Source organism: Lasioglossum baleicum, chromosome 1 (assembly GCF_051020765.1).
Source record: "Lasioglossum baleicum chromosome 1, iyLasBale1, whole genome shotgun sequence".
Classification (NCBI taxonomy): Eukaryota; Metazoa; Arthropoda; class Insecta; order Hymenoptera; family Halictidae; genus Lasioglossum; species Lasioglossum baleicum.
The window spans coordinates 15,921,663-15,935,395 of record NC_134929.1 but is presented as its reverse complement, the minus strand read 5'-3'; the positions used below and the strand labels follow the sequence as shown (position 1 = coordinate 15,935,395).

Below are 13,733 nucleotides of genomic sequence, written 5' to 3'. Positions count from 1 at the left end.
TAGGTACGGTACACGTTACAACGATGCGCAGACGTGGTAAGCAGGAAGTAACATCCGGTCGGTACATCACGATACCCATTTCACACGTCGTTCTCTATTTCGCAGTGACCAACGGCCGCGTTGTCTGCATGCCGTTCAATTGAACCGGCGCGGCGCGCTGGAATCTACGGGCAAATCGTTCGTCTCGTTATCGTTCCGTCGAGCTCTGACGCGCGGTACTCCTTCATCGTAGTCAAGGGACTAGGGCCTAGCGATTAGTTCATAACGAAAGAAAGGAGGCTAACTCCTAATACGATACAGTCGACAACTGACCTAAGCGATCGTAGAGGGGACCAGTGTTCGGGTAATTCGATTTGTCGACCATTCGCGCGATAAAACTCGTGGACATAGGTACCTACATATCCTCTGACACAAAACACGTACTGGACCATCAATCTCTGAGCATCTCGCCACGCGACACACAATCGCTTCGATTTAACGGTTTCGGAGTCTACGGAAAACAACTGTTAGAAGATAACACGATTAGTACGTAGATTCGCATCGAAGACAAGCACGGAAGCTCGAGATGAGGAGGAAATCTTAACAAGATCGCAAAGTACCGAGACGAATAATTACTGATCACTAGACTGCGGATCTCTATGTATTTATAAAGGAATTGGTTGGGTGAAATAGGAAACAGTAAAAGATTTTAGAAATTCAAGAATGCTGTAACGTTGCTTTGGATGTAATATAATCGTTAAGGGATGAAATCAATTTTTATGTTATTCCTGCTTCAGTACAGCGGAGTTTCCAGTGAAAATTTGTCGAAGGTAGCGGAACGATCGGTATTGAAAATGTAGGAATTAATTACATGTGTCGATTACCTCCTACGGTACTCGTTCCTGCTTCGTCTACGTACTCGCAAAGATTTATCGACGCGGCTAGCAGCGACAGGCAAGCGCTGAGCGTTGAACCGGAAACTAATTAATCAACTATCTGCGTCGACTTCCCATGGAATGGAATGGATTCTTTTCTATCGGAAGAAGAATCGGTTGACCAGATATCCGACACGTCGAATAGCGGTATCCGGTGTGTTGCTGGTTCGCGCAGGCAGAAACTAAACGAAAATGTATTCGGAGATAATTCGACGATGGAGCAACGTTTCCTAACGGTTTCGGAATAACCGAAACGTTTCCGAGCGAATGCAACACGAGATAGTTTGTAAGATAATACCGATCGAGACTAGTTGTGTATCGATACGCTTCGCATGTTAGTAACGTATCGATAGAGTGTCTAATGATGCCTTGTCATTTCGAATAGCTGGCGTATCCAGTTTTCCGATCGGTGCGCGGTGGTTTGGTCACGGTAATATCGTGTTTCATCCGCGGACAGTTTCACGAGCTTTTTTTTACAGCTCGATGGTACCTCTTCGAGAGCAGGGCGTCTCTCGGAACACCGGTTCACAATCCTTGCCGCGAATGCGAACTACCTTCGACAGAGAGACAGAAACAAATCGGCATAGTCCCTAGTCCCGTTTCGGGGATGGATTTCATATTGCAAGAAACGCGAGCTCTTCTATACTAATACAGTGACCGAAATTTCTATAAAGTCATCTTCATTTTCATAGATATTTTTAAAATATCACCAGTTTTGTGTTCATTCATCGTGTCTGGTTTGTGCCTTGTTGACACTCGGATAGAGGGACTCTAGACTCTAGACCACTCTAGACCGCTGTGTTTACTACGTATTTACGTTTGTTTCGATTTTTTTCTGTGTGGTGCAGAACACAAGTGCGGAGTTTCTATACAGTCACTTACAAGTAACACTACCCAACTGATACTCACTGATTTGAATGAAATTTAACGTACTTATTAAACACCGAAAAATATTAAATACGTGTTTTTTTGTTTCGACTACATACGCTTTTTAGGGGTAGAAAGCACTCCTCAACCTCCGGAGATGGAAACGTTTGTGGCTAATTATCCACAGAGTGACTACCAATTATGTACTATGGAATTTATATTCATAGACATATATGAAAAGAAATTATGAAATCTTGCCTTCACTGGCTGGATCTCGATCACATATCTTGCCTTATTTGAATGAATAATTAACTTTTAATTTCTTTATTGATCGAATTATTGACTGATCTTGCCCCTTAATTGGTTGAATCAATGAACAATTTTAAATTGCAGAAGCTTGTTTCATTTACAAACCATCAACGCTCTGAATGTAAAATTGAACGCTCTATCGATTCTCGGGGTAAGAAGCAAAATACTCCCTTTTATAAACATGAAATGATTTTCAAATGACCTTGAAATACGACCTCAAGGTCGATTTCAAGGACGCCATCAAGTGCATCACTCTGAACTGTACAACTCTGGATCTAGCACTTTTTCAGAAACTGTATCCTTTAAGAAATAATTAGCCACAAACGTTTCCATCTCCAGAGGTTGAGGGGTGCTTTCTACCCCTAAAAAGCGTATTTAGTCGAAACAAAAAAACACGTATTTAATATTTTTCGGTGTTTAATAAGTACGTTAAATTCCATTCAAATCAGTGAGTATCAGTTTGGTAAGTGTTACTTGTTAGTGTTTCTCTGTATTCTGAGCAGAGAAATACGGAAAATTGCAAATATTCTAAAAATATTAGTTTTAGAACTTGTAGAAATCCTGTTTGTTATAATTTGATTCACGCATGTTAGAATGCTGAGAGGAAAAGTACTAACAAGTGATAAAAAGCATCAATCGATGCTTATAAAGATATGGGCTGCTCTAATCGCGCAATTGCTAAGATAATTAATCGGTCATATACTGTGATTAACAATTATATCACTTTATGTGAAAATTACGGAAAAAATCATTTTAAAGGTGGTAATAAAAAATAGTCAAAGAGACAACATTCATTATTAATGAGGTCTGCGGCTAAGGAAAGGAAAAAGACAGCACAATTTCGGGCTGAATTGGAGCTCCCAGTAACAACAAGACGTGTGCAACAACTTTTTAATTCTTCTGGACAAGAATGCAACGTAAACCAAGCCCACACACGGGTACGAAACACAGTGACTTTATAGAAATTTCGATGAGTGTATATAGACAGCGGATTTTATGCAATTATGACAAAAGCATGTAGGTATAATTTGTGTGAAACAGTAAAAACATTATAAGAATTTAAAAATATTAACACCAAACCTTCCACCGCCGGTGGTGATTTCACAACTATTAAAATTATACAGCTACTTCCATGGGGAATGTTCCAATAAATTTCTTTATTTCAGCACATACTATAATATAAAAATAATAGTAAATACAATCTGGTCATTTTTGTAAGGTAAAACAAAGAAGATAAATTTCTATTTCACTCTAGTTCGTTACAATTCGGGTAGTAAATGTTTACTTTGCATAAAGATCCGCTGTCTACTAATATGTATACGGTAAATGTGTAGCGTATCTATCCTAAAGCAGGACCCGATAGAGATCTGGATGTCCCACATACCGTACCAGGGCAAACAGCATCGGTTGTACCATCTCGAACGCATGTTACGCTCTATTAGCAAGCGCATTCGCGTTACAAATACAAAATCGATTCTTCCTCTTCTGCAGTGAACGTTGAACGATAGACGATTTGTTGTCAGTAAATGAAATTTTATTCCGCAATCCTCGACCCACGTCTCGCGACGCGTTCTCCGATTTTAGATCCCGAACAGTTCGAAATACACCTGAATACACAGAACAACTGGTAAGAAGCAATGTTGCAGCGCTACGATCCTCGCATGCGATCGCGCGTTAGCGAGCGAACGAGCTGAACGCTCTCGCACTCGACGAAGCGACCAGATAGAGTTCACTGCGCGTCAGGGTTGCGTCTCGGTTTAATCCCGTTTGCTGCTTCACGGTCAAAATACATGCAGCCGGTGATCACGCTGCCAACAGATATAGACCGTGCGCGTACAGGTATCGGACTACTCGCGCTCCCGCTCTTGCTCTCGCTCCTGCTCCCGCTCTCGCAACCTGCTCACGCGCAGTCACGCGATTTACGTTTCATCCCCGAACGAATTTTTTTTTAGAATACACGTTATCATCTGCAAAATCGTAGAATCCTTTACGTTCCGAATGCAACACAGGCAATGCGTTTACAATGCACAGCGACAGAGTAGAGAGAATAGGTTGGAAAACGCCCTTCATATTATATCTGCGAGAATGCATCCATGAACGATACTAAACGATCTTGCGTCCACGATACCGCGTACATTTACGATGCACCTGTCAATGTCAATTATGAAGACTCTGTTAGCTATTTAACCGGGGGAGATCCCCAACTTGGATCCAATTAGTAGGGATGGACCCGGAAATTCGTGATACGCGGGTACCTGAAATTTGCGGATATAAGTCAAAGTCGCGGCTCGGCCCGCCCACCCCTACCGATCTAGGTGCACGGTAGTGCACCAGCCAAGTTCTCGCACTACCTTCTTTTATACGAACGAAACAACTTAGCCGTATTTTACAGGCTTATAACTGGGTACTGGAGGCAGATGGAGAGATGTAATTTCGTACACTTGTTATCATGTCTCAATATTGACAAAACATTAATCTTCCAACATTAGTAGGTTCCGAGATATAGGACCTCAAAAATCGCTTTTGTCACTGACTGACTGGATCATCATAACTTTTTGGGTACTTCCCATTGACCTACAAGCTTGAAATTTGGTACATAGGTCCTTAATGTACCATAACAAACACTCAAAGGAATAATTATCAAACTTTGAAATTTTACACCTTAAAGGGGTTGTATTGAAAAAAAAAACATTACGAAATAGATGCGTAGGATAGAACATAGCAGTATAACATACATAAGTATGTATACGTTTTATTAGCTTCGAAGTCGCAACAAATACGTAAACAAAAGAAACTGCACCGAGCATCGTCTATAGCGGCGGGGGGGCAAACGGATCCGAGCGTCGCCGGCAGAGCGTTAATCTTCGATACATTGAATTTGGATTTTATCTTGCAGTTTAGAAAAGGATTTTTTTTTCTTTGATACCTACTAGATAATTGATGAAATTTCAACAAAAATTGCTGAAATCCCAACGAAAACATCCTATAAACAGGAACCAAGTTCCTATGGCCGTTAAAAAGTTGCGAAGTCAAACAAAATACGGCCAAGTTCGTTAGCTTAGAAATACCTCTTGCAATACTGAAAAAAGCGTTTGTAAAAATTAGTTTAAAAGAACGCTATTTAATTTTTAAAGAGTTACATGGAGGGCTAAATTATTCAAACTTGGGCGCTACCTAACACCTTTTATGGCCATTGGTTTAAAAAGTAACGGCCAAGTTTGAATAATTCAGCCCTCCATGTAACTCTTTAAAAATTAAATAGCGTTCTTTTAAACTAATTTTTACAAACGCTTTTTTCAGTATTGCAGGAAGTATTTCTAAGCTAACGAACTTGACCGTACTTTGTTTGATCTCACAACTTTTTACGGCCACAGGAACTTGGCTCCTGTTTATAGGATGTTTTTGTTGGGATCCTATACATATTTTCGAAGGGTACCCAGCTTTTTCGAGGCATTTCAGGCACGAACAATGTGCGTGAATGCGCGGATCAGCGAATCGATAAGACGAGGTGAGGCACGGCAAGACGAGGTGAGGTGAGGTGAGGTGACGCTGCAAGAGCAGTGGGGGAATAACAGCGAGAAGGTACAAATAAGAGGCAACCAGACTCGCTGGTCTCTGCAAGAGACTCTGAAAGAGTTCCTCTTCGCCAGCGCATACCGGACATTTCGTTCCTTCACCTTGAAAAGACGCGGAGACGACGCCTGACCATCGGTCCCAGGAATTCATACGCTCCGATCGATTCGAATACCGACTCGAAAGTCTGGCAGATATTTTGCGAAGTTCTTCTAAAATTTCTTCGCGACATATCGACACCTCTGTCTCAATACCCTGAACACAAACCGCTGGATACTAGGCGGTGTACTTCGATTTCGATTTCGCTTTCGCTCTCGCGCCGAAGAACACGATTAATTACTTTCGGATCGTTGTACCAGCAAGGCCGAGCTCGAGGCAAGCGAGTGCGCGACACACAGCGCGACGCGTTTACCTTCTGCTTGACCGTATTTCTGCTTCAAGTACGTTCGCGAAACGAAACGCATGGGGGCAAGATACATATCCGGCGATTTGACCTGTAGCGCGTGTTACGTTGCGCGATACGAATTACGGAAGAATAGCACGGTCGTTCGTACTAGAATCGATTTCCTAGGTCTTTTCAAATGTGGGATCTCCCAAGCGCATCTGAACGCAGCGTTTTGCAATCCTGGAGCCGGAAACTTGAGCGTGCAGATGCACAGGAGGAAGTTACGTCCAAAAACGCTGGTTCCAGACGCGCTTAGGAGATCCCACCTTCACAAAGATCGAGGAGATCGTTCGGAAGCGAATTCAACGAAACTCTCGATAGAAATGGATGTTTTCCCTTCGATGCTCACCGATCGCCCGCGTTGGTGCTAGCGTTGGTTGTCGGTGTCAGAGGCGCTAATAAAGTATCGCGACTCACCGAGCGATTCACGTGCTAATTTGCGGCCTTGCGCAAAGTGTCGACGATCCGCGAGGTCGACGGTGCTTCACCTAATCGGTCCAAAGTTAGAAACGCAAGGGATCGAACGAATACGGAAACGTACCTAGGGCAACGGGCTCGGATTAATCGGTTCCGGTCTTCTCGGAAATAACGAGGAACTTACCTGAAACAGAAAAGAGGAAGCAAGATTTAGTACGACGTTCGACGTGGATGCGTGGAAACGAAACGTGTACACGGTGACCCATAAAATCCTACGAAATTACCGAAAGTCTCGTGGGCCACCGTGTGCACGCCGAACGATAAGCGTACGTGTTGTGATACCGGAAACGAATAGTCTTCGCGATACCGTTCGCCAGTTTCGACGAGCTATGCGCGTCGCGGATGGATTTCGATGCCACGAAACCTGTTGAGCCGGGAATCTGTCCAAACGCTCGAAGGACATTGAAACGCGTTGACACGCGTTTATCGTTATTTCCCTCGCTGCGCCGCGTCGTTCCGCGCCGGAACAGCATATCACAAGTTTTCGTTGCTAAAGCTTCCGACACGCGTTAAATTCGTCGCGACTAATCGACGGTTCTGTCTCGCAGCAATTCTATCGGTTTGGATCGAGGTTCTCGTACGCGCGAGAAATCGCACTGCTAGTTAGACTTGCTTTTTCCCGTTCATCAATTTTTAACGCAATCCTAACGCTTTTTTCCTCGAAACGCAAAAACGAAAGTCGTTTTATATAATCGCTGTTGCCCGCGGTCTTGCCAGCGCACGCGTGGAATCGCTGATCGATCGGCGATCACGACCGCTAATTAACGAGATAAAAATCAGCCGTGCAGGCATGCATCGCGCGTGAACGCTTTGTAAAGCGTTGCCAGTCCTGTTCCTATCGTTATCAGCTGTAATTTCAAAAAGAAACCACCGCGTCTTTCGAAACTTTCACTGCATACGCGTCGCGTCACGTCGCGTCGCGTTGCGTTGCGCTGCCTGTCAGCGGCCGGTGGCTCGTAACTGGTCGTAACGCTGTTATCGGATCAACACACTGTTCCGCAGATTCGATAAGAAAAACACAGAGAAAAACGTTCGAAAGCCAACGATCATTGGCTTTGCCGCACAAAAAAATCGTCATTCCAGTAATTCCACCGGAAGAAAGTTCATTTCTCTGATAGTTGTTGTACACGTGCGCAGCTCGCTCGAAAACATGCTTCCAAGACGCACTTTGCGTACGCCATACAACATACACCATACACAAAATTAGGAAATTCTCCAACGATCCAACGATTTGCGTGGGTGTCATCAAGGGCTGGCTCGAGGGGATGCAACCCAGATCTCACCCAGGATGCAAACGGATAGATATCAGGTCGGTTGCTTGGTCCGGCCTCGAGTCTGACACCCTTTAGCCGAGTTTGGGGCAACCGAGTATTATTAACCGAGATCGCGTGCTTCCGTGTCTTTACTTTGCGAAACAACGAGATCGGCCGTTCGAGATAGGCTCGATACCGTTCCTCCACGAGTGTATCGCGCGCACGCGAGACCAACGAAACGCCTCCGAATCCAATCGCTTTCGCGTTTCTTCTTCCTCTTTGCCCACCGCCCACCGCCCTTCCCCACAGCTTCTCCTCCCCTGATTTACCGAGCTTCTTCGCTCAGTACGAATTTCATCGAGCATTTCGAACGACGAAAGTCTCATTTCGATGGAATTCTTCCGAGGTCGATACACCCAGAATTTTCAATCCTGGGACGAGTAATGAAAATGTTCCGGAAAACGGTCGCGGTTTTCACAGCTCACGCGTGCAGCCACGGAACAGCTTACAATTAGATATGTATGCGTTCGATACGGTGTCTATTGGTACGATAACGCAGCGAGTCGATGCGGTGACTGTCTCTCGAGCGTTCAATCTCGTCCGACCTATTCCTTCTAGTCTTGCGAACACTTTCTGCAAACTCACAGAATTCGTTTGGCAATTCTTTTCACGTTCAAAATCGTCTCAAGGTCGAGCTTTAACGTCCAACTCGTCGACGAACAGGAAGGGCGAAGGATTTCGTTAATTTATTGCACGTCCTACATGAAATCGAAAGCGATCGGATGTCTGGTCATCATCGACCGCATCCACTGTCCAAGCATTAACTGGTTCATCTACTACATTTAGAAATAGTCGGATAGCAAATAGCACCCGGTGTGGCGTGGCATGGCTTCGACAGTCCTCCGAACTATACTCCACGCTGCGCGACTCCGACGAACGTGTCGCGCGTTCGGAAACGATACGTTTTTGGTTCAAGGTCTCCCGGCTAGGTATAATGTCAAGGTTTGTCGGACGCTGGTCGATTGTCCTGTTGAACTTGTGAAGTCGACGCGGCTCCCGCAACTCCCTTCGCTGCGAATCGCCGAGGAACGATCGATTTCTAATAGCCGATATATCGTTGTTTTCGATACAGGCACTCGAGGCTATCGGACGCTCGAAGCTGCAACCACGTGTTCGATCACGAACGCAAAGATAATCCGAATTAAATTCGATCTACACTGCACGGCACGGACCGCCACCGGCAAGACCGTATGTCAGTTGACGTAAAACAGTCAAAATGAGCGGCTCGAACAGCGACGAGGAACTGGCACTTCCCGCCATAGACGAAGATTTAAAAAATGCAATTATGCATACGGTAAAAATTTCGTTCGAATGAAGGAGAAGTTTCGTTCCGGGCGGCACAACTGACAAGGAGAAGGCACGGTCATGGGATCTCAGATTTTCTCGAAAATGTACATACATAGGTAGATTTCGTTCTCCTGTTTATGTAAATATAGCATTATAGGATCAGATACTCAATAACTTTTGAGATATTTACAATTGACATCACAGTTTCGTATAGTTAAGTACAGTTTCGGTTGAAGATATTGTTAAGTGCCAAACAGCGTGGTGGTAACGTATTAGATTTGTACTAGAAAGGCCAGGGTTCAAATCACTTGTCCTCTTTTTCCTTATTTTTTCTTTTCAGATTATCTATTTATTACATTTCATTTCTATGTTTATTGTATTTTGTATGTAATACATGGTTTTTGTTATTCTTCTTTCCTTTTCAGGCACGGTTGATGAAGTTAATGTTTAGTTACATATTATATTGCTTCTCAATAAAATTTTAATAGTATGTTTCCTGTAGATATTAGAGTGCATTTTTCATGTGTAAAATCCAATCAATTAAAATAGATAAACTGAAAAGAAAATAAAAGGAAAAAGAGGACAAGGAATTTGAACCCTGGCCCTTCCTAGCACAAACCTAGTACGTTACCACCACGCCGTTTGGCACTTGACAATATCTTCAACTGAAACTGTACTTAATTATACGAAACTGTGATGAAATGTCAATTGTAAATATCTCAAAAGTTATTGAGTATCTGACCCTATAATGCTATATTTTCATAAACAGGAGAACGAAATCTAGGGGGGGGGGGGTAGATCTGGGGGGCCCCCCCAACAGTATGTATGTTTTAGAAAATCTGAGACCCCATGACCGTGCCTTCTCCTTGTGAGATTCACTCTGCGAAGATAGCGCAGCAAAACGTTCTTCGCGAGAATGCTGGTCGGTGTCTAATGGAAATGGGTATTTATAATACAGAAATAACGCACAAGAATTCAAACTGTCTGTTCTTTATTTAACCGAAGAAGGACTAGTCAGAAGACGTCTGTATCGTTAGCAAGCCTGAAGTGAAGCTACAGAGAAAGTTTTAGGGGAAAGAAAAACCCCTGTTGGGTCCACTCGGGAAAAACAGATGTGGGAGGACCCTTAATTTATTACTCAGGGCCTCTTTGAATTTGAAGGTTGCAGGCCTTCCACTTCTGACCTGAGTCAATGACAAAGACCCGAGGACCGTTAAAATATTCCGGGACTCTCTTAGTATCCTTCAACACTCGACTTAATTTTGCAGATGTTCCAACAGTGTCGGTCCGTGTAATATAGTGTGAACAGTTCCATTTCAAACGCATGTTTCAATATTCTATATAAGTGAAGTATCCTGAAGATCGATCTTTATGTGGGTGCACGGGAGGTGAATATTGAACGACCTTGACGCCTCGATGGCGAGCGTGCGCCACAATTTTCCGAGCGACGAATTTTTCGTTTCAAACGTAGATCTAGTTCGCACCGTCCGCCATCGCAATTGCTATACTATGCAACAGCTTTTCTCTAACAGGCTGCAGACGCTCCGAACGTGATCGGTACGCCGACGAATCAGCCTCGGTTCCGGTGATTCATTCGCCGATGCGCTACTCGTCTTGGACTTTCCCTTTCGCTATCTTGTTCCTTATCAGGTTCGGGACACTCGGTTGTTCTCGTTTTATCGCGAGTCGCCTAATCGCTGCGATCGGCCGTTTACAATAAAGCAGGCCAACGAACGGGCTCTGTGAAGCATATTTAGACAAAGATACGACAGATTTTCAAGCCGACGCGCGACGCCGTCGCCGCGTTCGAACGTAGCCATTATCATTCGTAAGCGAGAGCACTGCCTATTTCTTACGTCACTCTCTGTTATCACCTATCGTGCCCGTGTTCTAGCGATTGCATTCCGAGAATGTCTTTTGTTATCGTGTAATCGGCTGCCGTTGCCAGCGTTGGAGACCGATCGACACCGGGGCGCTTCGTTTATGTAATGGAACGGATCAAACGCAACGAATCTTCTTATCTGAAAGATTATTCGATAGAACTCGTGCTCGAAATCAAGCGAACAGCTAAAATCTTCTTGGAGAGACAGGGAACGAATACAACGAATATCAAAAGAGACATCGAACAGCGAACATCAAACAGTGACACGATCGTAATTATACACATAACTCTGGCAAACGTCCAATCGAAGTACATAATCCCAGAGGAGGAATTCGGTGTTAGATTTGCTCCGCGAGTCGGCTCCGTGTATTCCCGAATTCCGACGCGCCCCGCCCTAAATCATACTTTATGATCCTCGATCAGATCGAAGCGAAACAAGATGTCCAGAATGGGTTCTCTATCGAGTAACGTGAACGTTCCAAGAATACCTTGAGGAGCGAGAACTTTCGAAACGGTGCGAGAAGAGAAACGTTTGAAAAAACGCAAGATAGACCGTATTATATTGATCTGCCGCACCGCCATGCCACGCCATCGTAACCGTCATAACCGTTGCAACCATCATAACCGTCGCGGCGTGAGGCATGCGGCGCAGGAATGATCGTAATCACGTAATCATGAAATTGATCGGCCCCTAAGAGAGCGCGAATTGAGACAAATGGTAAGGGATCCCGCCGACAAAGACAATGTCAAAATCAAAGACAATCTCGTCTCTTTTTCTTCGTCGTCGCCATATGTCGTTGACGACGAGCGCGAATACTGAAAATTTACATATTTTCGCTCGTTGTCTCTGAGGAACTTATTTGGCCATACGCATAAAATATTTGTTTAATATTTACGCCATACAATATTTATATAAAATTCACGCCGTGTGTAACAGAATATTCTTTGATTTTGATGTTCTTAAAAATGTCGATTGTCTCCCTAAATTTTGAAACCTCGGGCCCAATGCTTTGGGATTTGGATCCTGTCTTTTCCCATATGATAGATTATTAGCTTCAGCGAGTTAGTAGGAGATTCGTAACACCCTTCGGCTGCGGCTCTCGCCACAAGATAGAGAATTTTCCAAAGGCGACACAATGGGACGGAAGGAAAACGAAAGATACATACATAGTTTTTGAGCACGCTGACCGTATTTCGCGAGCGACCCGACCAAGCTTGAACCCATACCATCGCTCGCCACCCCCTATTCGCGTAACTCGATCGAGATGCATTTGAAAACCGGAAGAGAAAAATTCGATGTAATCTGAATTCGGTGTATCGTCGAGATATCCGGATGTTCGTCCTCGGTCGACGAAGGGAAGGCCTTGCAGACGCTGCAACCGCGAATAATCGATATCCTTGCTGCGTCTATTCTCTGTGCACCCTACCCCGGCCCTGCCACCCTTTGGGCTCCGCACGTCCCCCGCCCGACCCCACGCATTCGCCGCGTTTCTCTCTTTCTCTCTTCCCTTTAATCGTTCGCTCGGTTTTGCCTCCGCCATCGCCTCCACCACCTACCTTCGGCTCGCATACACCTCGTATCCACCTACAAACCGAATCGTCGAGCCAAGCCGAGCAGAGCCGAGCTGAGCCGCCTTTTCCCTATATTAAAATTTCCATCGGCCATTTTTTCCTTTCTATTTCTCGGACCCGTTCTCCATTAAGAGAACACTTTTACAACCCCGATACAGATCCGAGCCAATTACTTTTTCTTCCTTCCTGTCTCTCCGAGTCTATCTTTACACGAACGATTCGCCGATTCCTGGGTTCGTCCGGAAACATTCAAAGGAAACATTCTTTTTTCTTCCACGAACGTACCTATTGGAATTACTACTTTATCGCGGAGAATAATGTTTACGTAGATGGTCGCCGGTAGCGAGGAACTAGGAAGACAACAAGTTGGAAAACTAATAGCTAGACAGAGGATATTTATGCAAAATAAACATGTTTTCTACCTGAAATGCAACAATCTGGAGTGAAATAGACATTGATTGTCTTTCTTAATATTTTCAACAGATTGAAAATAATATAACTGTATTTTTAAATTCTTCTAATGTTTTTACTGTTTCAAATTACACCTACACATTTTTGTCATGAATCCATAACATCTACTAATAACGCACCTACGAAACGAATTCCCGAGTTAATTTCAAGATTTCGAGAACATTAAAAAAAATAAAATATATAAAAGAACTTTTAAAAAATCACGTTTATATTAAAATGCACTAAAAAGGAGAAAATAATTTTTTTCTGGTTCTCCATAAAATACTTAATATATTTATATTAAATTTTTCTATCCATTCCGACACTAATTTTATAACAGAAGAAATTTTGAACTAATTGCTTAAAATTTTGGTGAAAAATATGTTCAATCATTTAACTGGATTCGGTATTTTATGGAGAACCAGGAAAAAATGGAGAACCAGAAACTCTTTTTTAGTGCATTTTAATGTAAGCGTGGTTTTTAAAAAGTTATTTTTATATATTTTATTTTTTCTACTTCGATTGTCATCGGAAGCAAGGCTATGGGAAGAGGTTTAAAATTCGATTACAAGATCTGACGCATACAACAACAACACGGTAAGTTAATACAAGCGTGGTAAAAAGCGTGGTAAAAGTTATCCGAT

At 43.5% G+C, this 13,733-nt stretch overlaps 1 protein-coding gene across 6 annotated transcripts in view; it reads right to left on the bottom strand.

Moving 5' to 3' along the window:
- Shep (RNA binding motif single stranded interacting protein alan shepard) overlaps positions 1-13,733 on the bottom strand; it is a 33,759-nt gene that overhangs the window by 16,282 nt on the left and 3,744 nt on the right. Inside the window, exon 1 of one of the 6 annotated variants that reach the window (XM_076420121.1) lies at positions 3,480-5,090. The exons of the other annotated variants lie outside the window; for them this stretch is intronic. Coding sequence (XP_076276236.1) covers positions 3,480-3,506 — 27 coding nt within the window. The 5' untranslated portion in view covers positions 3,507-5,090. Of the gene's footprint in view, positions 1-3,479; positions 5,091-13,733 lie in introns of those variants that run through there. 6 annotated transcript variants of the gene reach the window in all.